Raw genomic sequence first — 27473 nt, 5'->3', positions numbered from 1 at the left:
GTACTTACAAGGACATGGTTGAGATTCGAACCCGTTCCAAAAAAAAAAAGAGCTCGCGGTCGAAGCAGGGTGTGAGGGTTCCGTGGTTGTGGAAACAGAGCTAAGATTAACAGAGTGCTCCACGAGAATAGAACCTTGCAGCCCTATAAACGATATTTATGAGCATCAGAGGCGGACGAAAGGCTCCAAAGTTGGCACCAAGAAGTGTTCTAAACGAAGAAAGCGTCCGAAAAACCGAAGCGTGGCAAAGCTCGCAATCAGCGCGGCACGTTTGACGAGGGCCTTCAAACGGTGTGGCAGATTCGCGAGAAAAGGCCCGTTGTCTTCTCTGACTGGCTTGAATCGCATGCGTCTGAGCGGCCTGAGAGTAAGGAAAAGAAAAGCGTAATCTACGCGGCCGCAGTCTAACGATGAATTGATAGGCAATCATCAGGACTGTGAGCGCAAGACAGCGGACGAGCATATCGGTGATGAAGAATGTCAGAGTGGGACTAAAGGCTCCCAAGTCAGCGCAAATAAGCGTGCACATGAGACAAAGCGTCCGAAGGGCAAAGGTAAGGCAAAGCTCGCGATGAGCACAACGCGTTTGAGTAAGGGCTTCAATTGACGGAGTGAAATCGCCAGAAAAGTGCCGTTGTCATCTCTGACGGGTCTGTATCGTATGCGTCCGAGCCGCCGGAAAAGAAACGCGCATAGTACGTGGCAGTGTTCGAATGATAACTTGCTAGGCGATTGTCAGGACAGTGCACGTGAAAGAGCTAACAAGCATGTGAGTGCTGTTGAACATCAGAGGTGGACGAAAGGCTCCATAGACGGCTCCAAGAAGCGTGCAATACGGAGAACGCGTCTTAAAGACAAGCTGGTGAAAATCGCGACGCGTTTGAGTAATGTGTTAAAATGGCGGAGTGAAATTTCGAGAAATTTGCCGTATCACAAGCGTCCGAGCAGCTGGAGAGCAAAGAAAAGAGAAATGCATTGTGCGAGTGAGCAGTCGAAGGGAAGAGGACCCTTCTGCTGTTATCGCGGCGCATTGGACGGGGCGCGCAACACAGAGGTCAGTGCTTTTCGCGAAGTGGCAGGAAGGAACTACAACAAGTCTGTTTCAAGGAATGTCACGGGGTTCGGTAACAAACGGATTTACCTTTACGCGTGTTCTACACGCCACTTGACGAGAAAAGCTTCCCGGGCGCGACCACCACGAGTTCGACTCAAAGTTGTTTACAATAGCTGTTAGCTTTTCAGAAATATTGACTCAGGACTGTTGAAACGAATGTTTTGTTTGTTTAATTTAGTGATTTTGTAAATAAGTAGTTTAAACTTTCTTTTTGTTAGCACTGTATCAATTTGGTAGCCTATATGCGTTGTATATATATCTATCGGAAAGATAGTGATACGCATTAGAGCGAGTCGCGGGGCTTAAGAGATGCCCCTTAAGAAGAAGCGTAGGCGGAAGCGGCGTCGTAAAGCAAAGGATACGACAAAGAGCACAGCCCGCTTGAAGAAAGTTGGTAAACGTTCAGAAGGCAGTTTACAGAATTAGGCGTTTTTCATCGGCGCCGAAGTTGCTTTGCATGCGTCTGAGCCGCCAGACAAAACGAAAAAGAAAAGGCACGTTGGGTAAAAAGGCAAACGGAAGGAAAGGAACCGTCAGCTTTTCGTCGCTCTATTGACATCATGTTTGATGGGTTGCATCAGTGTGAGGTCCTTGGCTCGCTAATAGTAACTGAGTGAGAGTAAGAACTCTGGTTGCCAGTGAGGAGCTTTGCGGGTGTCGGAGGCGAAGCGAATAGGTTTTGCTGTTGTTCCATCTCCCGTTCACCAAGAAAGACCCACAGGACGCGACACCGCGGGTTCGACTGAAAAAAAGAGTACACATGCGTAAGCTTCTGACGATGGTCACTAGTGCATTTGTTTTGACTTGACGTTTGCTTTTGACAGTTTAGGTTTGTTTTGGGTTTTAGAATGTGTTCTTTAAATATGTCGGCTACTACATAGTGTTTAGGTAACTGATTTTCGGTTTTCGTTCATTTCTTGGTCGTTGTACATTTCTCTAAAGTAAGCGTTGTGCGATTGCATAAAGAACACGCATAAGAGCCTGCGTCATGGTAGATACGTGTAAATGAGCAGGGGCGACGTTTTGAGTGAAATACGACTGAGCGCAGAGATGCGAAGGTATTCCCTGCGAGTTTTTTCAGGATTGATGCGAAAGTTTCTTTTGTTTTAATAATGGTTTTTCGCATGTGTCAGGTGTGGAAGAAAAGCTAGTTCATGAGTTTAGGTGTATGGTCTTGAGACTAGTAACCACAAGGGGAAGTAAAATTGTAGTTTATCCACGCAGGGGCCCTATGACGTGTATTTGCGGATGTGGATGTTCCTGATGCAGGTGCAACATGACAGTTGCCTCTTCGTCAGCTCTCGGGGAACTGACGATTAGCTTTGGCGGCATAAAAATTTGGAAACTAAAAGATAGCGTGAAGCAATGGCTTTATTTTATGAGTATGAGGCTTGTTAGGTCACAGCGGGTTGCTCATGCTAGCACACAGGTATACCACGGGGATAGCCTCATTTGGCAGTTAATTTTCTTGAAAGCTGTCTAATGGGAAGATAATTCTCGAATCAGAATTTGACTTTTGGCGAAAGTTCAGACAAACCTTCCGATTGCTGCTTTGTGTTGTGATAATACTTAGGGAAGAGTTTTTGGGAGAATTTGTCGGACTCGATCTGTCTCAGGGCAGGCAGGGTGCTCTCCCGTGCCTGTGGTGGTGTGTATGAATGCGTTTCCCAGAAGAGAGCCACAAGAAACGAGCTGGAAAGAGTCCTTGGCTGAGCGTCATCGGCAGTGGCCTGTAAGACAGCACCATACTACGAAACTTCGGGCAACCTGTGCAGCTGGTCACCCTAAGGTCGAATCTCCCGCCGGCAGACAAGCTGTTGTGACTGGGCGCTGGAGCTGACGAGGGAGCGGCGCTCTTTGGATCTTCAAACGAATAGCCGACAGGCCGGCTGCCTATGACCGCCAGGCATTGTCCCTCCTAGCTGGAAGGTGAGATGTCGTGTCACCACGACGCCGTAAGCCGTTCGCGAGACGACAACGAGTACAGCATCTTCCTTAGAAGAGACCACGGCGGCCGCCAAAAATCGCCTCGCTAATTAAGCGAGCAGTTCGGCGGACCCTTTGATGTATGCTGTCGTGAGCTTGAGACCCCTCGATCAGCGGCACACACACGACGAAGAGGAACCCCGCTGGTGCCACCTTGGATTGCAGAGATCACGGCTCAATATTGCACGTTCACGTGGGCCGTGCATGCTCGTCCCCCTCACCAGTTGTGTGTGATCTGTAACCTCTGCACGTGTTTCCTGATCTAGGGATCTGGGGAGCACATAGCCTTTATAATGAGCCACCCGGCTCATTCAAAAGAGCGCCATGTAGAGGAACGCCAGATTCGAAAGCTCGCCATGTAAGAAAGAGCTCGTCATGTACGAGAGCTCACCTTGTATATAATTTAAATAAACACTCTTCATGTCTCTCTTCCTCCTGCCTCGACAACTTCATCCCAGACCTCCGGTGCCTGCAAACCCCGGTCGCAACACTGCGCGTAAAAGGCAGGCTAAAACTAACTCAAGAAGAAGAACGAGTAAAGCATCCTGTTTTCTTGCCTCCAGATCACGACTTAACTAGACCTATAGTACGTGACTGCGAGTTCTTACAAGACACGCTTACTGAAGTAACAGAGAACTTTTGGATACCTCGTGGCAGACAGGTCGTAAATAAAGTTATTGGTAGATGTAATACATGTGCAAAGTATAGAGCCAAACCAGCAAGTGCCACTGTGGCACCATTTTCCAAAAGAAAGAGTCTGTGGCTCTGATCTTTTGCAGACTGCCGGAATAGATTTCGCCGATCCGCTGTACGTGAAATTAACAAATCATCTTGGAAGCTCTATAGCTCGTATAGCTCTATTCACGTGCACTGTAGAGTGACTGTAATGCCATCCCTACTTAGTGCAGTATCTCGATTCATTTTATCTAACGCCGCCCGAAGATCTAGGAGCGTAAATTGCGCATATAGTTTGGGGTGGGATATCCCGGAGTAGACGTACTCGGGGCCCATGTGGTCGATCGTATGACAGAGATACCAGTCGCAGAGGTCGTTCGCGAGTTGGCTCATCGGGCCTTGGTAGTAACGCTTCTTCTAGTCCCTGTTGGCATTATTGCGCAAGTGCGAACAACTACTTAAAGACACATCTATAACTGTTGAATGTATCGATCAATGAACAAATTAAAACACGGTCACGTTCCCTCCGCATGCTTCGCGTAACATCGATTCTCTAGGTATGGGGAATCTGCAGATTTTTCGTTTATGTTTCTTTCTGTGCCATCTGGTCACGCTTATTTTGCTGGCGTGTTTTTGTGATGGCGATGTGTCATGTAAGTCAAGGTGAACCACAGCTTGGACTTTCGGCGTTAAAAAAACAAAAAAAAACACAAAAAAGCCACCCAGCTTCGCTCTTCCTTCGGGCGGCTCGTGTTAAGCTCTTTCAGGCTTTTAAATGCGAAGCATTTCTTAACAAACGTCGGCGACTTTGAGCGTATCTATCTATCTATCTATCTATCTATCTATCTATCTATCTATCTATCTATCTATCTATCTATCTATCTATCTATCTATCTATCTATCTATCTATCTATCTATCTATCTATCTATCTAGGCACCTACGACTTTTAGCTCTCGTGGCCGTTTCAATAACGGTATCAATACCAAACTTTGTATGGCATATCATGACTGTGCGAAGAACATATTTGACTAGTCATAACAAGAAAATCATGACATGTATGTCGTGAATGTCATGATTTACATTTCATGGTCCAGCAGCTCTCGCGGTGGTTTTGTTCACATGGCATGTTGAAAAACAGGTAGGGTATGATATGATTGCATGGCGAACACAAGTGACAGACCCCCACATGAAAATTATGACATGCGTGTCATGTCAGACGACTACATGCCACGCTCATGATCCGCTCACGGCCGTTTCGCTAGCTTCACATGTACCAAACTCGGTATTACAGTACGTGAATGCATGACGAAAGTATAATACTGGTGCAAAGATAATAAACATGACATGCGTGTCATGCAACTACATGACTACATGCCACGCTCATGATGCGCTGGCGGCCGTTTTGCTAGCTTCACATGTACCAAACTCGGTATTACGCGACGCGAACGGACGACATAGGTAAATGACACATCCTAACATGATAATCAGACATGCGTGTCATGTAACAGCATGACTACATGCCACACTGATGATGCACTCGCGGCTGTTCCACTAGCTTCCCATACGCCAAATTTGGTATTACGTGACGCCAATGAATGGCGAAGGTATGTGACTGGTGCAAACATAATAATCATGAGATTTGTGTCATGTAAGAACATGACTACATGCCACAGTCAAGGCGCCAATACATCCCGACGTGACGCAGTGCACGTGCTCGCCGGCGCTCATTTTGCCGCGTCAGGCCGGCGTTGCCACACCGGGCGCCGGTCCTGCCACATACTCGCAGGCACGCAGCGTGCTGCGTTGCTTTGACGCATGCGCATTTCAGCGCGTCCGGCGTCCCTCCGTCACGGAAAGAGGGAGACGCAGTGTTGTCCAAGTAACGCGTTGGCGTGAAATGCAGCCTGCCGCTTTTCGCGCCGGCTGCGTCGTCGGGTCGGCCCGACGGATTCTGGTCGCGCCTGGCGTCAGACTATAAGGGTGCTCGCGTTTCTCGAACGTAGCATCGCTGTGCTGAGCGTGCGCGCGCGTCAAGGCTATATTGTAGTATATTCGGCCATTCATGATGCGCTCACGGCCGTTTTGCTTGCTCTACATATACCAATTTATATGTTACGTCACGTCAATGGATGACGAACTATATGACTGGTGCAAACATGATAATCCTGACACGCGTTTCATGTAGGAACATGACAGCATACCACGCTCATTTCGTGCTCGCGGCCGTTTCGCTAGCTCCACATACACTAAATTTGGTATCACGTAACGGGAATAGACGAAAGTAAACAACACATGCAAACATGATAATCATGACAAAGAAGTCATATACGGCATCATTTACCTCGACCTCGTAACGTTGTGCTGATTTTAAAGAGGCTTATCTACATTTCTCATTTGTGCTTCGCATATAATCGATTCCGAATGCACGTGGGATCTAACAATTTGTTTAAGACGATAATCTTTCTTGGAGTATTACGACACAAATGTTTTTCTCTGTCTATCTGTCCGTCTGTCTGTCTTTCTGTCTGTCTGTCTGTCTGTCTGTCTGTCTGTCTGTCTGTCTGTCTGTATGTCTGTCTGTCTGTCTGTCTGTCTGTCTGTCTGTCTGTCTGTCTGTCTGTCTGTCTGTCTGTCTGTCTGTCTGTCTGTCTGTCTGTCTGTCTGTCTGTCTGTCTGTCTGTCTGTCTGTCTGTACACTCGTCGGTTTGTCCACCGAAATGACACCCGGAACGGCCAAAATCCAACCCCATCCACAGCGCCCACCAATATTGCTAAAGTTTCAGCGTACATGCTTGTGCGATTGTCAATTCAACGACAATAATTGCGCACTGCTGAGGCATAATAACAAACGTAATTTTCTTTGGCGTGTATCTTTGAACTAGCGAAGACATGCATTAGTAATTCTATGGCCTGCAGCCTTTATCCTGATGCACTGACAATGCAACGCTACGCGCAAAAAGGCAAGTGTATTGAACGCTTTGCTAACCGTGGTGTGGATCCTACCCGTCGATTTGTGTTCTATACCTTATCGTCTCCGTGACAGGCGCACTTGCCATTCCTCGTTTTCGAAGATAACTGCCAGATAGCACTCGTGTCTCACGTCCCTCGATGCACTAGTTCGCCTCCTTTTTTTTTATTGAAATAGAAAATAAACGAAGGAGTTTTTGTCACCGTTCCTTGGCGACGGCTACTCCTTTCCACTTAATTGGTACAAATAAAAATATGAAAATCGATCGCATATATACATATATACAGTCCTACATAGGTGAGAGCAAAAGTTCTCTTATGGGCAGAACAAACACGTAGACACCACGCTCAATTTTAGCTTTTGTCCGCTCAGTATTCGTCACAAATATTCGTTTCTTCGAAGAACTGTTGCAGCACCTTCATTACTTTGCCGTTTGTTTTGGATAGCCATGTACCTAGTATTTTATTCAACCCAAATGAACGCTCGGGATCTAACCTATGCAGTTCCTGTTCTAGTCACCTTCGGCGTGTGTCGTGTTTCGGACAGTCGAGCAAAAGGTAAAAGATATCCTCGTCATCGTGGCCGCATGAACATGATGACGATGTTGCACGCTAAATACGAAGTAAAAAGTGCTTTGTGTGAGCAGTTCCGAGTCGTAGGCGATGAATGAGTGTGTCAATATGTCTTGTGAGGTCACAGTCTAATTGGTATTCAAGATGAGGATCAACAGAATATATGATCGATTCCTTTGTTTTGACTTTGAACCAGGTAGACAGGCATAGTTCACGTTTTGTTGTTCTTAAAATTCTATCTACATCATATTGAGATACAGGAATGAGGCACGTTTGCGTAGAGTTATGAGCGGTTTTCGCCAACTCATCCGCCATTTCATTTCCCTTAATTCCGCAGTGACTTGGAACCCACTGAAATGCCACTCGATGATTCGACTTCGTAGTTTCTGAGAGCTCTTTTAGAATAGGGTATACTATATACACATCAATGTGTCTTGAAGTAGCATTTTCCACACATGCCAGTGCTGCCAGAGAGTCTGTAATTACCACCCATTTTCTTGGTGTCGTTGACAGTTTAATAAAGCTTACGGCTAGAAAAATCACTATGAGCTCCGACGTTGTTGATTAGGAGAGGTGGCCCAACCAACATACATCTTTTTCCCGCAATTCCGAATTTATGAATGATGATGTCGCTGCCTTTTTGGTGACGGAGCCGTCAGTGTACACGTGAGTGTATTCTTGGCACCTGTGAAACAGATGATGTGATGCCAACTGCTGTGTGGCAGCGGTTGGCACTTGATGTTTGTTGCGAAGTCCTTCTATTAACGTTTCAATAGTTGGTAGATCAAGCATCCATGGAGGGTAGTTTTGGTCCAGTGGTCAATGTGTCGACACAGCAAGCCGGAAAATGTACTCTTGGGACACGTGGTGTATTTGGGCTCCAGCACGGCTCGCGATGTTGGATATGAGCGTATGGGAAGAGTGTTGCGTGACTAGACGAAAGAGGTGCCGGCATGTCTCCACATTTCTAATTACTATACAGTTGGGTTCTCTTGCCTCTGCTAGTGTCAGAGAACTTGATGTTGCCCGTGGAACCCCAGACATATGCGTAAGCTTCGTTCTTGTAACAGCTAAAGTCGGTGCAGCGACGTCTGAGCGGTGTTGTGGAGAAGTGGTGCAGAGTAGGCAATTTTCTGTCGGATTAATGCGCGATGGACGTGGAGTAGAGACGCCGATGTACCGCCCTATTTTGTTCCCGCGATGCGACGTATAACATTTATGGTGCTGTTCACTTGACTTTCTAGGTCAGCAATATGCTGACTCCATCTAAGTTGGATATCTAAGCTAACGCCAAGGAAGCGATGCTTTCGATTCTCTAGCCATCTACAAAAAGCTTCAAGTTTTTCACTGTTTTTGTCGTGAATGGCAGAACTACAGATTTGGCGTGAGAAATATGCATGCCTCGCTCTTTGAGGTAATCACTTGTTGCGTTTAGTCCTTGTTGAAGCCGGTGTTTGATCACTTCCAGTGGTTTAAGAGACATACATATTCATATGTCGTCTGCATACATGGATATGTTCAAGGCTTCGGGCAGTACTTCTGGAAGACCTGCCATTGCAGCATTGAAAAGAAGCGGACTTTCAACGCTTCCCTGGGGTATACCACTGCTCATGTTGAAGCGATCGCAGTCTCCGTTATTGGTTGAAATGTATATTTGCCTGTTACGTAGAAAGTTGGCGATCCATTGAAGGATACGACCGTGAACCCCTAGTGAGGTAAGCACGTGCAGCACAGAAACGTGGCTCACAGAGTTGAACGCTTTCTTAATATCTATGAACGCCACAACAGCCACGTTTCCACAGCTCATATAAAGTTCTCCGAATGTAACGAGGTTGAAGACGCAGCCCACGGTGCATCGCCGTCGTCTGAAGCCAGCCATCTATTCTCGAAGTGAGTTGTTAGCTTCGATACACCACTGTAATCTTCTGTCAACCATTTTTTCCAAAACTTTAGATACACAGCTAGGGAGGCTGACTGGTCGTAATGAGTCAAGCGAAAGCGGTGATTTAGCGGGCTTCAGTAGTGGGACGATTCTCGCAACCTTCCAACACATTGGAACGTACGCCTTCGTCCACATGTCGTTATATATCCGCAGAAGAACTGGCATGCCGTTAGGTCCCAGATTTTTTAGAACACTGTACGATACGTTGTTTGGACCGGTTGCCGTTCTTACGCGGGTTAGTTATAGAGCAGTACGCAACTCAAGTAGAGAATACGTGTTATGCAGTTGAGCATGTGTAAAGTGTATGCATCTTGGATTTGCTGCTCAACAGAACTAGGCAGAGCAGTAGTGTTGCGAACCAATTGCCCAGTTCCAGTCAGCATTGTGCGAAACTTGTTAGAAACATCACGTTCGGTAAATCCAAGAGACATGGCCAATGTTCTGAATAAGTTTCGCTGGGATACTCGATGATTTAGAGCAGTGATTATTTGCCAGATTTTCGGAAGTAGAGTAAATGGGGTCAATGAATGGCAAAAATCTTGCCATTTTTTCCGACCTAACATTTTCATGTGTCCGTTAGATTGAATGTGTGTGGCCTGACTCTTCTTATAATCTTCAAGCCTCCCAGTGCGGCAACAGCGACGCTCTGCTCGTCTTCGAATTGCTAGTAGGCGCTCATAGTCTGCATCTACAATGGAGCGGCCTGCTGGGACAGCTGTAAACCTTGTCGCACGGGAGTAACTGCTTTTAATGCAGGACATAAATGCATCCAGTGCATTAACTCCCATCAAGTCACGTCCAGTCTGTTCACGAAATAGTTTCCAGTCAGTTAGCTTTGAAATCGATGTGGTCGTTTGCACTTGCATTATTGGGTGTTGCATAAGAACTGGGTCATGGTCGCTCCCTCGTGTTTTGAGGTCTGTGCACCACTTCATATCTCGTGCACTGTCAGAGGAGGCTATAGCCAAATCTAGACAGCTTGCATAGTTATCACCTTTTAAAACGTTACTGATCCATGATTCAGTACAAGACCACATCGATAAATTGCTTTTTCAAGTGTTCTCCTACGTCAATCGGTATGAGTACTGCCCCACGTGGTACTGTCCGATTTAAAATCTCCACAGATGAGGGCAGGTCCCTGGGCTTTACCCAATAAATGAACCAGAGATGATTTGGAGATGCGTGTTGATGGTTGCAAATAAACGCAAATTACGGTGATGATAAGTTTCTGTAATTAAATTTTGCAACCTACAACTTCTGGCACGTCCGAGTCTGACGAGTATAAAACGAAAGAGGGTATGTCGCACCGTATGCATAACAGTGCCCTGCTCAAGCCAGGATTTTTTCTTGTTGCGTATGTGACATAATTAGAAATCCGAAAGTCAGGGCTAACGTTGGTTTCATTTAGACACAGAACGGGGGAGCTATACTGAGCAACCAGCTTCCCAAAGTCCGCGCTTTTGAACCTAAGGCCATTGGCATTCCACTGAAACACAGCTGTGTTGCGGAAACAGTTGTTCATTTGTAGAGCCATTTTGCTACACAACAATTTTTTGTTGTACTTCTAGAGGCTCTAATGAAAGGACTGCGCTCACCTCTGGAAGGTCATTGGCCTGTAGAAATACACGCAGGATTGCTTTCAAAGCAAGGAAGAGCATCGACATAACCATATCCACATCACTTGTTTTGGGTGCATGTTGCTGTTGTGCCTTTGGCTTTGCCGAGGTGAAAGGTGTAGACGCTTGGTTATCCTGAGTTGCCGACGGTTTCGGTGTCCTGCTGTCGCTTGCTGCCTTTGAACGCTTGGTGATCGTCCTCTAAAGTCCGTTTCGGCTGTACTTTTGTTTTTCTGAGCTGAAGAACGCTCGGCTATCGTCGCATACCACAGTGGTGATGTACTCTTTTGTGATTTTGAAGTCACAGGGAGTGGTTGTACAGTTTCAGGATTCGGACAAGGCTATCCCTTTCTAGAGCTCTTCCAAGCAAAATTTCTTGTCGCTTTAGTCGAGTAGCTGCCTGGTGTTTCGGACAACCAGCATATGACGCTACGTGGTCTCCATTGCAATTCGCACATTTGGGATGATTTCTCGATGTACATTCTTGGTAATCATGTGCTCCTGCACAGATTTTGCAGCGAAGTTGTCCATGGCACGATTTGGCAAAATGTTCGTATCGTTGACAGTTGGAACATCGTGTAGCAGGCTGTAGGTACTCTTCCACCAGATGACTTGTGAAGCCTAGGAGAATGCGAGGTGGCAGTGGCTTGTCGGGGGAGAACTCAAGAATTATACTGCCGAGTGAATGTGGCTCTGCTGAAGCATCTTCACGAGGGAGCCATTTAGTCTGTCTCCTGACTGAGATTACACCGCTGTCTCTCAAATATTCAAGCAGTTGATATTCACTGTATTGCACTGGTACTTGTCTAATCTTTCCTAGGTTCCTCACATACGACTGCGGTATATACGGTGCCACTTCAAGACCAGCAACATGTGTTAACTCTAGAAGTCTGGAGGATGCAGTAACTCTAGAGACACTTACGGAGAAGTTGTCATCTTTGTTGACACGAAACCACTGCCTTTTCTCTTTAGTAGCAGATACTACTTCATTGGCCAGTTTGTTCGGATTGACTTTCCAGAATGAGGCGCTAGGGTCTGTCAGCTTGAAAATTACGGGTATCCCCGATGGTCGGGCTTTCTTTTACGTGACTATTGTGAAAGGCCTGTCTTCTGCTTCTCCATCACAGTTAGTTCACTCCCGCGGACTCTATGATCGTCGCATCGCTGTAATCCTCTTGATTCGCGCCTTCTTCGGAGTAACACACTTATCTTTGGCGTTAGGTGCCGTCGAGGGGCCGTGACAGTCCTCCTCGGGTCCGCGAAACACGTGATGATCTTGCTGTTCGTACGCATTCACCACTCCGCTGCATAGATCGATGCACTATAACAAACTCTATGAATGTAACGCAGCACCTCCAGAATACGATTCACCAATTTTATCGCACAGAACATCAAACAAACGTTCTGTTCATTCTCTCCAAACGCAAGACCATAGTCTTTCGAAGAGATTTGAGCAAAGCATGCAGACATGGGGCAAACTTTTTAAAGGGGTACTGACAGAGAAACTTTGGCCTCGCGTTTTCCTGCTGCGATGTGTGACTGGGGGCCTGTTAGTCGCAACACGGCACATCGTTGGATACGGCACGTGACATACAATTACTTACAAGCTCTTTATCATTGACCAGTTTCATGTTTCGTTTTAGAGAGCTCCGAAAACCGGGTACAACTATCCCCACCTAACGTGTGCAACTCTTTACTACGTCGGCACAAAATTGTGACACACTTTCACATGGTACACATCAGTAATTACTATGGAATCGGAAACGGCACTGAATTGTCGCCAAACACGAAACTTTGAAAGAGTGTGCCACGGCAACCAGCCGCTGAGAAGTATAGACTGCAGGTACAAACGTGGGCAAGGGGGAAAAACGCCAGGCCTGCGCGGAAGGCGCAGCACAGTCACAGCGAAAGATAGAAAAGCGGCATTTCAGAGCCTTTCCTAAACACTCAATGAGTAACTGCTGCTAGCACACTTGCTGGGTATCTACTACGGCATTATTAATAATATTTTCTGCGTAGTAGGCCAACATTCACTGTGCTAGTATTCGCCATTCTTCTGGGAAGCGTGGTATCCGCTAAACACTCGCAACGAATTTTGTGCCAATTGTTCGTGCAATGGCTGACATCGATGAGGATATATGCCTGAAACGGGTATGCGCCAAAGCTAATAGAAGAACAAGAACAAGCTTTTGTAGTGGGTTGGAACATTAGACGACCCACTCGTTACGCTATTCGCTTTTTGTGACGCCTGGTTGTTCTTTATTTTTCTGTTCTGAAACGCTTTATTACTCATATTAGGGTGGTTCCTTTTCCGACATCGAGCCTGCCTAAGGCGAGTTTGCGAAGCATTAAAGTTTCCCAAACATTAAAGAAAAAAAAAAAGCCACTTCGGCTCAGTGGTAGAATACTGGGATTTTATATTACGGACCCGGGTTCAAGCCTCACTATTTTCTTGGTACAATGTCCTTTTTATGTCTGCGATAGTGGTTACGGAAACCGGCAGCGGCGGACATACGGCACCAGGCTTGACCCGAGTTTTGATCTCATAACAGCGTTCTCTGTGAAATAGCGGCTATGACGTAATCGTAACATGTTTCATTGACTGCAGCGTGGTGAAGCGAGGGAAGTATGGGGGTCCTCAAAGGGTCTCATTCGAAAATATCAATGGAACGATGGAGTCGAAGGCTCACGCAGACTTCAAAATTGATTTAATATACCTTCCAAGCTATATTCACTGTTGATATTTTGCAGAAGATATACCAATGTTCCCAAGAATCGACCCTGCAGGCTATATCGGCCACGAAATTTTGTGTCAGTGCACCTTTAAGACGAGTCTTTCTCGGGATGCTTGAACACTGAAATATTGATCCGTCCGTTTGTCTGTCTGTATGTTACATGACAGCTGATGTAACATACAGACAGGTGTTCATAACATACAGGTGCTCAGATACCTGGCCTATGTTTGAGCACTACCTGAACGCCCAGCCATTTTGAACTGGAGGTTGCATTCATACTTCTAAACATTATCGATGATAAAGCCAATATCAACTACATTGTCGTTCAAAAATTTAATATTAACTATAACTGAGGCGCTACATAAATAGGTGTGTAGTAGATGTTTTTTTAAAACTAAAGTACATAGATACGTAATAACGAATTCGCTAGTGTTTCTTAGGCTGCGCTTAGGCTGCGCTTTGGCGACGCTTTAGACAAAAAGCCTTCCGCGGACAATACGGTGCTGCTACGTGGCAATGGGCCTGGGTTCTGCACATCCTCAAGTTTCTTCGACACCACTGGTGGATGGCGTCCATATCTCACTCAGCGTTTTCTCTGCATTGTCAATGTCAACCAGATGCGGGTGGTTCAGCATAGAGAAGGACGTGCTGTCTCAGCCAAGGCAAAGCATAAACGGCCTCTTGGCCGGCAGAAGGTCTTTCGGCGACATTTACAGCGAAGCACGCAGGTACGTGGCCGAACTTTGTTTGTATGTGGTGCAAATCAACGACTACATGTCTGTAATAATGTTTACAGAATGCTATTGTGTCGTGCTGATGTCATGTGTAATTGTTCTTTTATTTCTTGCTAGAACAACGGGCTTACCAATATTTGGACTCCCTATTTTGTTTACTAAGTGTTTAAGTAAGCTACTCAGATTACGTTACATTTATTCCCTCTTCAAAGTTGACAAACATTGATATTGACAACACACAACATCAGCCTGACTGCTACCATGGAATGACACAAAGAGCTATAGCATTTGACCCAAACTGTAAACCATGTCCATTCGTTCTGTATCCGCCAGTGACTGCCGCTTCCAACACCTGAATGTCTCTAAGTTGCGTTTGGACGAGGCGGCCCTTCATACCTTGATGGCTCGATGAATTCTTCCCAAGAGACCACCCCAGGTAAGGCACATACGGTCGTTCACTTGTCTGCGGCTTATCGTGCGCCCGGGCAGGAAGGTGAACAGCCGGATTGCGCATTCCTTCACAAATGTACCTGCGCAGGGTTACAGTGACTGTATCACTAATGATATAGCACCAGTGACTATAACGCGACACTCTTTTCTTAAGGTGCCCTACGTGCCGTCATAACCTTCTCTGTGCTGTAGTTAACATGAGTGTGCCTCCAAAAGTAGACAAGCTTAGGCCGCGGTATCTGGTTTTGTACTTTTGTGCAATAGTCCAGAGAGGTGGTCGTCCAGAGAGGCATATGTCAGGTTGACATGCTTTATTACGAGCGCATCCACTCGTGCTCGTATGTGAGGACGTGAGTCAGCAAGAAATAGCGTGTGTAAGCGTCGGTGGAAAACGCACGGTGTACGTCAGTAGGCGTAAATATGGGGACGACTTAATGGCTATGCGATAGTTGTTATGTAAATGGTAAATGTGTGCTTGTGTAAAGTCTTCTGATGAGGATTACGCGCAACTGCTTGAAGGAATGCATGCCAATAACTGAGAGTGGACGACAGCTTTCAATATATATATACGAGCGGGAATGATAGCTCCAATATTTTTAAGGTGACATACGCTTTGACCCATCTAACAGTGCCTGAAACTTCATGATGTGACAGATACTGGTCATAATACTGTACTAAATGAATCCTGTATGGAAGACTTCTGGACGTTGTCTGTAGTCAAAATATTCTCTAGAGCGAGAAACCGCAACCAATACTTCTTGATGTCACAAATATTGTTCATAAGACTGCAACTAAACTCTGTTTGGAAGGCTTTTGATTATGCGTGTATTAGAAATATCCTCTAATGCAAGAAAGCACGCCTGGATCCTGATAATTAAAAAGATATTGGTCATAAGATAGGAACCAAGCACTGCGTAGAATGCTGTTGGTCATAGTCTGTAGTCGAAACATGCTTTAACACAACTAACTGTGCCTGACCTTTCCTCATGTGACAGATATAGTCGAAACATGCTCTAACACAACTAACTCTGCCTGACCTTTCATCATGTGACAGATATTGCTCAAAAGACTGCAACTGAATCTTGTCTAAAAGACTTCTGGACGTTCTCTGTAGTCAAAATATTCTCTAAAAAACAAATCGCACACAACACTTTATGAAGTCACCGATATCGATCATAAAATTGTGACTGAACCCTGTATGGAAGGCTCTTGATTGTCAGTGGTCGAAATAGTCTCTAAAGTGGCAGACCACACCCGACCCTTCGTGATGTCACAGATATCGATCATAAGATTACAACAGAACCCTGTATGGAAAGCTTTTGATGATGTCTGTATTAGAAATTTCCTCCAATGTAAGAAAGCACACCTGGCTCCCAATGACTCAACAGAAATTGACATAAGATAGGAACCAAGCACTGCGTAGAATGCTTTTGGGCATTGTCTGTAGTCAAAATATGCTCTAACGCAACTAACCTTGACATACATGATATGAGAGATATTGCTCAAAAGACTGCAACTTAATCGTGTATGGAAGACTTCTGAACGTTATCTGTAGTCAAAGTATTCTCTATAAACACAAATCGCACACAACACTTGATGAGGTCACCGATATCGGTCATAAGATTGCAACTGAACCCTGTGCGGAAGGCGTTTGAACGTTGTCTGCAGCTAAAATGTTCTCCATTGCAATAAACCACACCAGACACTTCATGATGCAACAGATATCAGTCAGGAGATGGGAACCGAGCACTGCGTGGTACAATTTGGGATGATATATTTATTTTCAAATAGTGCAGCCCAATGCATGGCTACTGCAGGAGTGATGAACATGAATACAAAATGAAAGCTTTGAAACAGTAGTATCACAATAAAAGTGATACTACTGTTTCAATAAACAAATATCACTCCTAAGAGGAGCCCGGTAAAAAACGAGAGAAATAGAAAAATGAGAAAAATAGAGCAAGTGCCTACAAAAAGTCAGACACATCAGTATCACGAACCAAACCAAGTAGATCATTCCAGTGTTTGATAAGTTTATTTGAAAGTGTTAGAGAGCACTACAAATGACTTCTAAGCTGGATAATGATTGCAGATCAGTGCTGTGTTAAGGCTTTAGCACTTTGCTGGGAGTTTAAATATCCTTTAATATCTACAATATGCATCTGACACTTCCTGATGATAAAGATATTGGTTTTGAAATTGCAGCCAAGCACTGCGTAGAAGGCTTTCACATGTCATCAGGAGGAGGAGGAGGAAGGTAAGAAATGAAAGGCCGGGAGGTCAACCAGACGCACGTCCGGTTTGCTACCCTGCACTGGGGGAAGGGGTGAGGGGATTAAAGGAGAAGAGAGAGAGAAGTGAAGGGCAACGTGTGTGTAGATGTGACCTTGTCCATTGCACGCTTATAAGCGGTCGCGTAGTCCGGTCGTCTTTAGAAAACTTAGCAATGCCCGCGTCGCTTTGCTGGCCAGCGACGCGTAGAGCCGTGAGCCAAGTATCTTCTCTTCGGAAAAAGGTCTACTGTCTAGTGTCTCTAACGTTTCGCGTAGCAAGTTGCGTTCGCTCGCAAAACGTTCACATGAACACAGTAGATGTTCTATTGTCTCGTCAGTGTCGCACGATTCACATCGGGAGCTATCCGCCATTCCTATGCGAAAGGAGTACGCCTTTGTAAAAGCTACTCCTAACCACAGGCGGCACAGTAAAGTTGCATCCTGGCGGGAGAGGTCCGATAGAACTTTAAGCTTTCTCGATGGGTCCAATTTGTGTAGGCGGCGGTTCCTCACACTGGGGTCACTCAGCCAAATTTTCCGTCATGGTGTTAGCGAACGAGTGAAGGCCCCTTGCAGCGTCGGTTCTCGACAATGGAATTGGGGTTGTCTGGGCGTCCGCGTGGGCGGATCGGGCAGCATTATCAGCAAGGTCATTACCGACAATACCACAATGTCCCGGTAACCACTGGAACACCAAGTCATGTCCTTTCAATAAAACTTCGTGAATCACTTCTCTTATTTCATTCACTAGTTGTTGATGCTCCTTTTGTCGTAAAGCTGATTGCAAGCTCTGAAGGGATGCCTTGGAGTCGCAGAACACAGCCCATTTTTGAGGTCGGGCTTCCGTGATATAAAGTATAGCAGCACGTACAGCGGCAAGCTCCGCTGCTGTGGATGTTGTCCTATGCGACAGTTAGAGCTTTATAGTGACCTGGTACGCCGGGATGACAACAGCACCTATGGAGCTGTCAGCCGAGACCGATCCATCGGTGTAAATGTGGGTCCTCTGGCCGTATTTTTCGTTGAATAGCGACAATGTCACCTGTTGTAGGACCACTGTTGAATTATGGCTCTTGTTCGTTATACCCGGAATAGTGAGGAACACCTGTGGTTGTTGTAGGCACCACGGGGGTGACGCTGCTCTTGTTGCTGGAGTGAAGCCAAAAGGAAGGCATTCTCTATGGGCAGGAATAATCTTTGAAAACATCGCGTGTGGTCTTTGAAGTGGCAACACTGCAACATGGTGACCAGGAACTCGGCAGAGGTGTCTTATGTGGGCTCTGAAATTGTCAGTGGTGATGTATGTTCAAATTGGATGCTCTCTTGCGATCATAATTGCCCCGTAGGTTGAGGTGCATCGCGGCAATCCTAAGCACACGCGTAGTGCTTGTCCTTGCAGACTTTCGAGAGTGCGGATGTTCGTCTTGCACGTACTTGCCAGTAACGGCAAGCTGTAGCGCAAAAATCCCAGAAACAGTGCCCTGTATAGCTGCATCATTGACCTTATCGATGCACCCCAAGATTTTCCGCAGAGGAACCGCATTATATGGACGATGGAGATTAGCCTTCTCTTCAGGTAATTGCAGTGGGCAGTCCACGAAAGGTCCCTGTCAATAATCACACCCAGGAAGGGATGGTTCTTCTGGTATGGAATATTTTGTCCATTGATGGTAACGGAGTATTGTGTCATGGCTCTGCGAGTAAACGCAACCAATGCACATTTCTCCGTTGAGACGGAAAGACCTTGCTTGCGGAGATATGAGCATGTCAGGGTGGCAGCCTGCTGGACTCTTGCACGTACTTGTAGACGAGTTACAGCCGAAGTCCATAGACAAATATCGTCAGCATATATTGTCACGCAGCAAAGGACGACGCAGTTGTCTATGAGGAAAACAAGTTTATTGGATTGAATCTGTGCTCCCCTAACAACTGAAAAAATACACAGGTGGCGAAGCAGCGGCCAGCAAAACGACGGGCACGCTAGTGAGCGTCGGCGATCGAATGACGCGGCATCGGCTGTGCGGGAATTTATATCCCTCGGCGCGAGGGTTTCTCGAATAGTCGAATTGTATCGGGAACGCCGTGATAGCGTTTGTTAGAAACGCTGTTCGTTCGAGCAGCGTATCTAACAAACAACGCTTGAAGCGTTGTTTCTATCGAACAACGCCTGAAGCGTTGTTCGGTAGCGTTTGTTCGAAACGCTGTGAAAACGGCGATAGCACAGGCCGGCGCAGCCAGGCCGAAAAAGCAAAACACAAATAAACAAACCCATTGCATGGTTCGCGGCATTACCCCCCCTCTAAGAGTGCATCGACCCGATGCTAACATAAGGGACAGTCCACACAAATTAAAAGTTCGTCATCGTTCGTAGAAAGGTTTTAAGCAAACCACATGGACGACTTCGGGCAGCGTGCGTCGTCGTGATGTACGGGAGTCCCCATCGGGGATCACTTCGTACGTTAGTTCGCCAACACGTCGTAGAATCTGGTGGGGTCCGAAATAGCGTCGTATAAGTTTCTCACTGAGTCCACGTCGTCGAATGGAAGTCCAAACCCACACACGATCTCCAGGATGGTACTCGGCGTCTCGGCGTCGGAGATTGTGGCGTCCGGCATCCACCAGTTGCTGGTCCGTTATACGAGCTCGAGCGAGCTGGCGGGCCTCCTCCGCACGTTGGAGCTATCGTTGGACGTCGGCGTTGAGGTCGTCGTCTTCAACGTGCGGAAGCATGGCGTCGAGCATCGTAGTCGGCCGTCTTCCGTAGACGAGCTCGAACGGTGTCATCCGCGTGGTTTCTTGAATAGCTGTGTTGTACGCAAACGTGACGTACGGGAAGACTTCGTCCCACGTCTTATGTTCAACGTCGACGTACATAGACAGCATATCCGTGATTGTCTTATTGAGCCGTTCCGTTAGTCCATTCGTTTGGGGGTGGTACGCCGTCGTTCTTCGGTGATCTGTGTTGCTGTAGCGTAAGATTCCTTGCATGAGCTCCGCAGTGAAGGTCGTTCCGCGGTCCGTGATTAGGACCTCAGGGGCTCCATGGCGCAGCACAGTTTGGTTAATAAAGAACTTTGCAACTTCTTGTGCAGTTCCCCTAGGAAGAGCGGTGGTCTCTGCGTAGCGCGTCATGTAGTCTGTCGCTACGACAATCCATTTGTTCGCGGATCGGGATGTAGGGAACGGGCCCAGAAGGTCCATTTCGATCTGTTGGAAGGGCCTCGTTGGGACGGCGATCAGCTGCAGAAGTCCGGCTGCTCTCGTCGGTGGTGTTTTTCGTCGCTGGCCGTCACGGCAGCTCCGGACGTAGTAGGTGACATCAGATGTAAGGCGGGGCCAGAAGTATTTCGCCTTGATTTTTGTAATCGTGCGAGCTGTTTCGAGATGTCCGGAAGACAGGTCGTCGTGGCATGCTTCCAAAATTTCGTCACGAAGGTCTGCGGGGATGACAAGTAGATAATTCGTTCTCGTTCCGGGGTTGAAATTCTTCTTCACTAGGACGGAGTTTTTGAGGCTGAATGCTGGTAAGTTGCGCTTGAACGCCCTAGGCACGGCGACGTTGCGTCCTTCGAGGTAGTCGATCATGGCGCGGAGGTCAGGGTCGGCACGCTGCTGGGCGGCTAGGTCGCTCTCTGTCACGACTCCGAAGAACGCGCTGTCTTCATCGGAGTCCTGTGGTGGTGGGTCGACGGGGGCGCGGGACAGGCAGTCGGCGTCGGAGTGTTTCCTGCCGGATTTGTAGAATATTGTAACGTCAAACTCTTGCAGGCGCAAGCTCCACCGCCCAAGACGGCCAAAGGGGTCCTCCAAATTGGCGAGCCAACACAGCGCATGATGGTTTGTCACAACCTTAAGCGGTCTACCATAGACGTATAGCCGAAATTTTGAAATGGCCCATATGATAGCCAGGCACTCTTTCTCGGAGGCAGAGTAGTTTCTCTCCTCCTTCGACAGACCACGGCTTGCATAGGCGATTACGTTTTCGTAAACGCTTTGCTTTTGGACGAGGACGGCACCCAAACCGATATCACTGGCGTCCGTGTGCATTTCCGTTTCGGCGTTTTCGTCGAAATGAGCGAGTGCGGGCGGGTTTTGCAGGCGTTGTTGCAGCTCGCAGAATGCCTTTTCTTGGTCGTTTTCCCAGCTGAAAGGGGTGCTTTCTTTCGTCAGGCGCGTGAGTGGCTCTGCAATGCGTGTGAAGTTTGCGACGAAGCACCGGTAGTATGCGCACAGTCCGAGAAACCTTCGCACACCCTTCTTATCTTTCGGCCTTGGGAAGTTCGCAATGGCTGATGTTTTTGCCGGGTCAGGTAGGACTCCCGCGGCGTTCACGACGTGACCCAAGAACTTGAGTTCATCGTACGCGAAACGGCACTTCTCGGGCTTCAGCGTTAACCCCGATGTACGAATGGCCTCGAGTACAGATTCCAACCTTGTGAGGCGTTCGTCGAAAGTCCGGGCGAATACGACGACGTCGTCGAGGTATTCGAGGCAAGTGTGCCACTTCAGGCCTGCTAGCACAGTGTCCATGACTCTCTGAAACGTTGCGGGCGCCGTGCACAGCCCAAACGGCATCACCTTGAACTAGTATAGACCGTCCGGGGTTATAAATGCAGTCTTCTCTCGGTCTCTCTCGTCCACTTCATTTTGCCAGTAGCCGGTCTTCAGATCCATGAATGAGAAGTACTTGGCGTGGCAGAGGTGGTCGAGGGCGTCGTCGATTCGTGACAGGGGGTACACGTCCTTTTTGGTGATTTTATTTAGTCTCCGGTAGTTAACGCAGAATCTTAAAGTCGACGAGCAGCAGCGGAGTAGGTCATCGCTTGTGGTTCGCAAGATGCTTCCGACGGCGTGGAATTCCCCAGTGCTTGCTGAACCTCCTCGCGGACGACGTCAGTGAGGGAGGCGACTTGGGGCTGCGGCGTTGCTGGGAACAATTTCCTCAGTTTCTCGCGAACGACGGCGCGGATGGTCTCCCGCAAGTCTTCCGTCGCCAATCCAGGGGCGTTTACCGGGTTCACCGAAAGGGTGTTGAGTAGTCTATCGTATTGCCGCGAACGCATATCCAAGGTCCTCTCGATCATCGAAGCCTCGGTAACGAACTCAGCGACGGTCTTAGGGGGGTTGCGGATGAGTCCAGCGAAGAGCTCTTGTTAAACTCCCCGCATCAGAAAGCGCACCTTCTTCTCTTCTGCCATTTCGGGGTCAGCTCTCCGGAACAGCATCTTCATTTCCTCAGCGAACAGTACAACACCTTTGTTAGGGTGTTGCATTCGCGTCTCCAACAAAAGGGCGGCTCGTTCTTTCTGCACAACCGTAGCGAATGTTTTGAGGAATTCGCTCTTAAAGACAGTCCAGTCGGTTAGGGAGCCTTCATGGTTCTCAAACTACGTTCGAGCTGCATCCTCCAAATAGAAGAAGACATGACGAAACGTTTCTTCGTCATCCCACCTGTTAAAGATGCGGATGTGCTCCAGCTTCTCCAGCCACTCTTCCGGGTCTTCACCAGGAGATCCTCGGAATGATGGGGGCTCACGAGGTTGTTGCAGAACGACGGGATGGTTGGTAGCGCTGGTAATGGTGCCTGCGTTGATCATCGTGGTTTTTACGTCTTCTTTCCTTTTTTTATCCGGGAGCAGTCCAAACTCTGGCTGAAGGCCTTGCTGTCGGCGGCTGACACGAGTTGGGCGTGCTTGTCGGCTTGGCAATGGCTTAGGGTTCATGTACCCCGCACCTCCACCAGATGTCACGCAGCAAAGGACGACGCAGTTGTCTATGAGGAAAACAAGTTTATTGGATTGAACCTGTGCTCCCCTAACAACTGAAAAAATACACAGGTGGCGAAGCAGCGGCCAGCAAGACGACGGGCACGCTAGTGAGCGTCGGCGATCGAGTGACGCGGCATCGGCTGTGCGGGAATTTGTATCCCTCGGCGCGAGGGTTTCTCGAATAGTCGAATTGTATCGGGAATGCCGTGATAGCGTTTGTTAGAAACGCTATTCGTTCGAACAGCGTTTCTAACAAACAACGCTTGAAGCGTTGTTTCTATCGAACAACGCCTGAAGCGTTGTTCGATAGCGTTTGTTCGAAACGCTGTGGTAGCGTTTGTTCGAAACGCTGTGAAAACGGCGATAGCACAGGCCGGCGCAGCCAGGCCGAAAAACAAAACACAAATAAACAAACCCAATGCATGGTTCGCGGCATTATGGATATGAGGATGCTACTTGGCAAAATTTCACGAAGTCCTACCATCACGAGGTTAAATAAAGTGGGACTTAATACGGCGCCCTGGGGACGCCACGGGAGGTATAGTAATTGGTGGTAGGTCCATCTGAGGTTTGTACAAACAAGGACCTTCTTGTCAAATAATCCTGGATCCATTGGAACATCCGACCACCGATTCCAACAGCTTCCAACGAGTCTAGGATGGCTTTATGTGTTACGTTCACATAAGCCCCTTTGACGTCGAAGAAGAGTGCCAGTGGTATGCGCTTGAGGCTCTTCTGTTGCTGGATAAATGTTGTGAGATCAATCACGTTGTCAAGAGATGACCTACCTCGTCGAAATCCCGTCATGCAGTTTGGGTATATGTTGTAGCGCTCGAGGTACCAATCCAGGCGTGTAAGTATCATTCTTTCCATGACTTTTCCTACGCAACTTGCGAGGGAAACAGGGCGAAATGATGTCAAATCAAATGGTGACTTTCCTGCTTTAAGTAGTGGCACAAGTCGACTTATCTTCCAATCCTGGGGAACATTGCCCGCCAGCCATGAGTGGTTGTAATAGCTTAACAACTGTCCCCTTGCCTCCTGTTGAAGGTTGGCTAGAGCGGCGTAGGTGATGCCATCGGGTCCTGGTGAAGATGATCGTCGGGAAGCCGCAAAAGATGCGTCAAGTTCTTCTATAGTGAAAAGATTGTCCATTTCGTAGATGCGGGGTTCAGGGATAACACTCCTAATGGTGCCAGTGGACAAGGCGGACACACCAGGGATTCGCGTACAAAACTCATTTGCCACTTCAAGTTGGGTGTGGCCTGAATGTAGGGCTAAAGCCATGAAAGGATGTCTTTGTTGGGGAGTCGAGCGCAGGCCACGAATAGTGCTCCTGATGCGTGACAACGGCTTTCGGGAATCCAATGATTCTCAGAATGATTTCCAGCATTCCTGTTCAAGTTTGTCTAAACGTCGTTGGACTTTTTTCTGTATGCGTCGTGCCAGCCTCAAGTCGCATATTGCTTTCGTCCGCCTGTATCTTCTTTCCGCCCTTCGGCGAAGCGCGCACAGTTTTTCCAGTTCAACGTCGAAATCTGAACGCTTGCCGGTGAACGGGAGGAGACAGGAAGCTTCCCTCATTGCCTCTTTGATGGCATCCTCCAAGTTCTGGTCAGGGTCTTCACGGCATGTATTTTCCATGAGTCGCTGAAATTTGGACCAATCAATTCTTCGTATTGTGGTCTTAGGAAAGGAGTTAGTAAGACCCCTTATTCGCATATAAGTTGGAATGTGGTCACTCCCATGCGTTTCGATGTCTGAAAACCAGTGCACTTGCGACCGGAAGTTTCTGGATACCAGAGTCAAATCGAGGCAACTGCTGTACGTAAGGCCCCGCCGGTATGTAGGACTGCCATCATTTAAGAAACATAGGTCATGCTTGGAAGCGAATGACACGAGGTTTCTTCCTTTTACGTTGATCGTCGAACTACCCCAGATTAAGTCATGTGCGTTGAAGTCTCCAGTTATAACCCACGGGCCCGTAGTTGTTGTCAGTATGTCTCGTAGTCGGTCTTGACACCAATGAGTGTGAATGACACTTTTTCCTTTTTAACACGTAAGCAGACATATTGATTCTCATCATGCGGTTGAACTGCATGATGCACATATGTGAAATCTGTGCGAATGTAAACAACCACCTTGCTGCGTTCCTCGCACGTTGAAGAAACGAAAGATTCATACCCTGATAGTTTAGGAGGTTGTTGCACGTTTGGTTCACATATAACTATCATAGGAATACGATTCATGAATATATAGTGACGGAACGAAGAGATGCGGGATCTCAGGCCTCTCGCGTTCCACTGCATTATCGACGCTTGTCGGACCTCGTTGCGGAAGGAGAAAATTGGTCGAGCCATGGTTGCTGCTGGAGACTTGCAAATACTGGACTTAGAGCATCCAGTACTTGTAGTGCACTCTGAGCGAGTGGAGACTTCAGGCTGCTGCACAGCTTTCGCATGGCGTCCAGTAGCGTTCGGAACATTCTGATGACTTCTGTGTCCTCCTCAGGCAGCTTGTCAGCGGCTGGCTGGAGTGATGCGACTGTCGATGTGCGCTTGGGATTTGCAGGTGGCTGTGATTTCGGCAATGAAGGCCAAACTGATTCATCTGCAACAGTGCTGCTCGTTGGTTTGTTGACCGCGCTGGCCGCCTTCGGTCTGGGAGGCAAGGGCAGTGGAAGAAAAGGGTGGTGGAGTGGTGCTTTCGATGCAGCGTCTGCGGCATTCTTTGATGAACTGCGGCGACGATGACGCCTCTTTCGGACGGTCCTGGCAGCCTCTCGATGCGACGAATTGTCTCTGACCATTTGTTTCAATACCACTATTTCTCTTTGGATTTCGGGGCATTCTTTTGACGAAGCTGCATGTGACCCTTGACAATTCGAGCATTTGAGGGTAGTTGCTTCGCAGTCATCCGCAGAATGGGCTCCCGCGCAACGAGGACACACCGTCCTCTTTTCGCATACGCTTCTCACGTGGCCCATCTTCATGCACCTATAACACTGTAAGGGCTTCGGTATGAAAGGTCGCACTGAATGCCGAAAATGGCCCACCTTTACGTGTGAAGGAAGAGAGTCGCCCTGGAACATGATCTTCAAGCAGCGTGAGTTTCCCAAACGGACAACTTTTGCGATGACGCTGGCTTCATTTGCCGGTTTGACCATCACATGTCATCAGTGGTCAAAATACCCTATATTGTAATAAAGTGTGCGCAAACTCTTCTATGTGACAGATACCTGTCATAGTTTTTCACCAGAGCGCTGTACAGAATTTTACGCAAGTTTTCTAACATAGCTAAACTGAAGATCTTGGTATTTTGAATATGCTTAAGTGCATGCTCAGCAATATATAGTCCAAGTTAATGCGTATACTAAAAAACTGAACAGGAATGAAGCAGGCCTTGGACACACATACAAAGATTCAATGTTTGAAGCTATCTAATAATATCTTCAGCTCATTACAGTCTGGAGGAAGAGATAAATACATGTTCTGAATGGTCTCATAAGTCATATGAGTCACTTTCTTTCATTTCTTCTAAACAAAGTGCAGCACAGTAGTAGGGCACCTTCATTCATTCTGTGCATACAAGTGGTGAACTTCTCTTCCTGCCATCATGTCATCATGCAGCTGATACAAAATCGGGTGCTTTTCACTTACAAGGTTTACAGTTGTCTGTCCAGCTGTAAACAAAAGGCGTGCTATAGTATAGTAAACTGTAAAACTACGGAGAAGCGCCATTATATGCCTATAGCCATAAGTATCAGAATAAACTACAAATTAAGAATGTGTGTTTTAGAATGCTTCCAAACAACGTATGTGCTATTGAGCGTGGCAGAGAAATAGAACAAGCGAAAAGTGAAATAGCGGGCAACACCATCAGCACTTAATCATGCAACCTTTTTTTTTCGATCATCACAGACACGCACATTTGAGTTTATATCTTGTACATAAACGGAAATGGGACCGCTGACAGCTGAATGTGTCGGCGTCGCTGGTACCCAACACCAACTCACATCACACTGCTACCGACCAGCGCACGCTTGTCATTAGCTTGGCAACACACGGAAATGATTTTCGCCGAAGCCAACGAATGTTTCAGCGTCGTACAATCTACGAATGCACTTATATAAGTACGTACATTTTCACATCACCGAAATGTGTTGGGTAGTGCAAGGTTCGCTTTCAGCGATGATGAATACCGATGTTGAAAATACAGTGCAGGTAAAAACTCCGCATGCACTAGGCGATTTTTCGGGCGTCGTATATAGTGTCTTTGTTGCAATGGAAACTACCGTCGATTTTTTTCAGCCGATATTCCTCGCATGAGGTGGTTCATACGAACTCGACGGTTAAGGCCTACGCTGGATGCAGATGACACCTTTCTGAATATCCACCATGGTAGGCGACGGCTCACGCTCAAAGCTTCGATCCTCCAAAGTCTGTTAACACTCATTTTTAACGCAGAAAATCACACATCAAAGCACAGGAACACCGACTTGCTCCAGTAGTCTGTACGATGTTTTCGCTCGGCCGACGATCGCACTCGGGACCGGCGCAAGCACAGCCGGCCGGCAATCGCTGGATTTGTCAGCGTTGCTCGAATTCGGCATGAAACCGCGTCACGCTGGTAGCACTCG

General features: G+C 47.3%; 1 protein-coding gene across 4 annotated transcripts in view; it reads right to left on the bottom strand.

The window, feature by feature from the left end:
• Positions 1-27473, bottom strand: part of LOC119174088 (hydroxylysine kinase) — a 294965-nt gene that overhangs the window by 103430 nt on the left and 164062 nt on the right. For 3 of the 4 annotated variants that reach the window (XM_075896241.1, XM_037424888.2, XM_075896240.1), the window contains one exon: positions 14740-14873. The exons of the other annotated variant lie outside the window; for it this stretch is intronic. In XM_075896241.1, the coding sequence (XP_075752356.1) occupies positions 14740-14873 (134 nt within the window). The remainder of the gene's footprint in view (positions 1-14739; positions 14874-27473) is intronic. 4 annotated transcript variants of the gene reach the window in all.

This window comes from Rhipicephalus microplus, chromosome 5, assembly GCF_043290135.1.
Source record: "Rhipicephalus microplus isolate Deutch F79 chromosome 5, USDA_Rmic, whole genome shotgun sequence".
Taxonomy (NCBI): Eukaryota; Metazoa; Arthropoda; class Arachnida; order Ixodida; family Ixodidae; genus Rhipicephalus; species Rhipicephalus microplus.
Note: the sequence above shows the minus strand (reverse complement) of the source record. Positions and strands in the feature narration are given on the sequence as shown.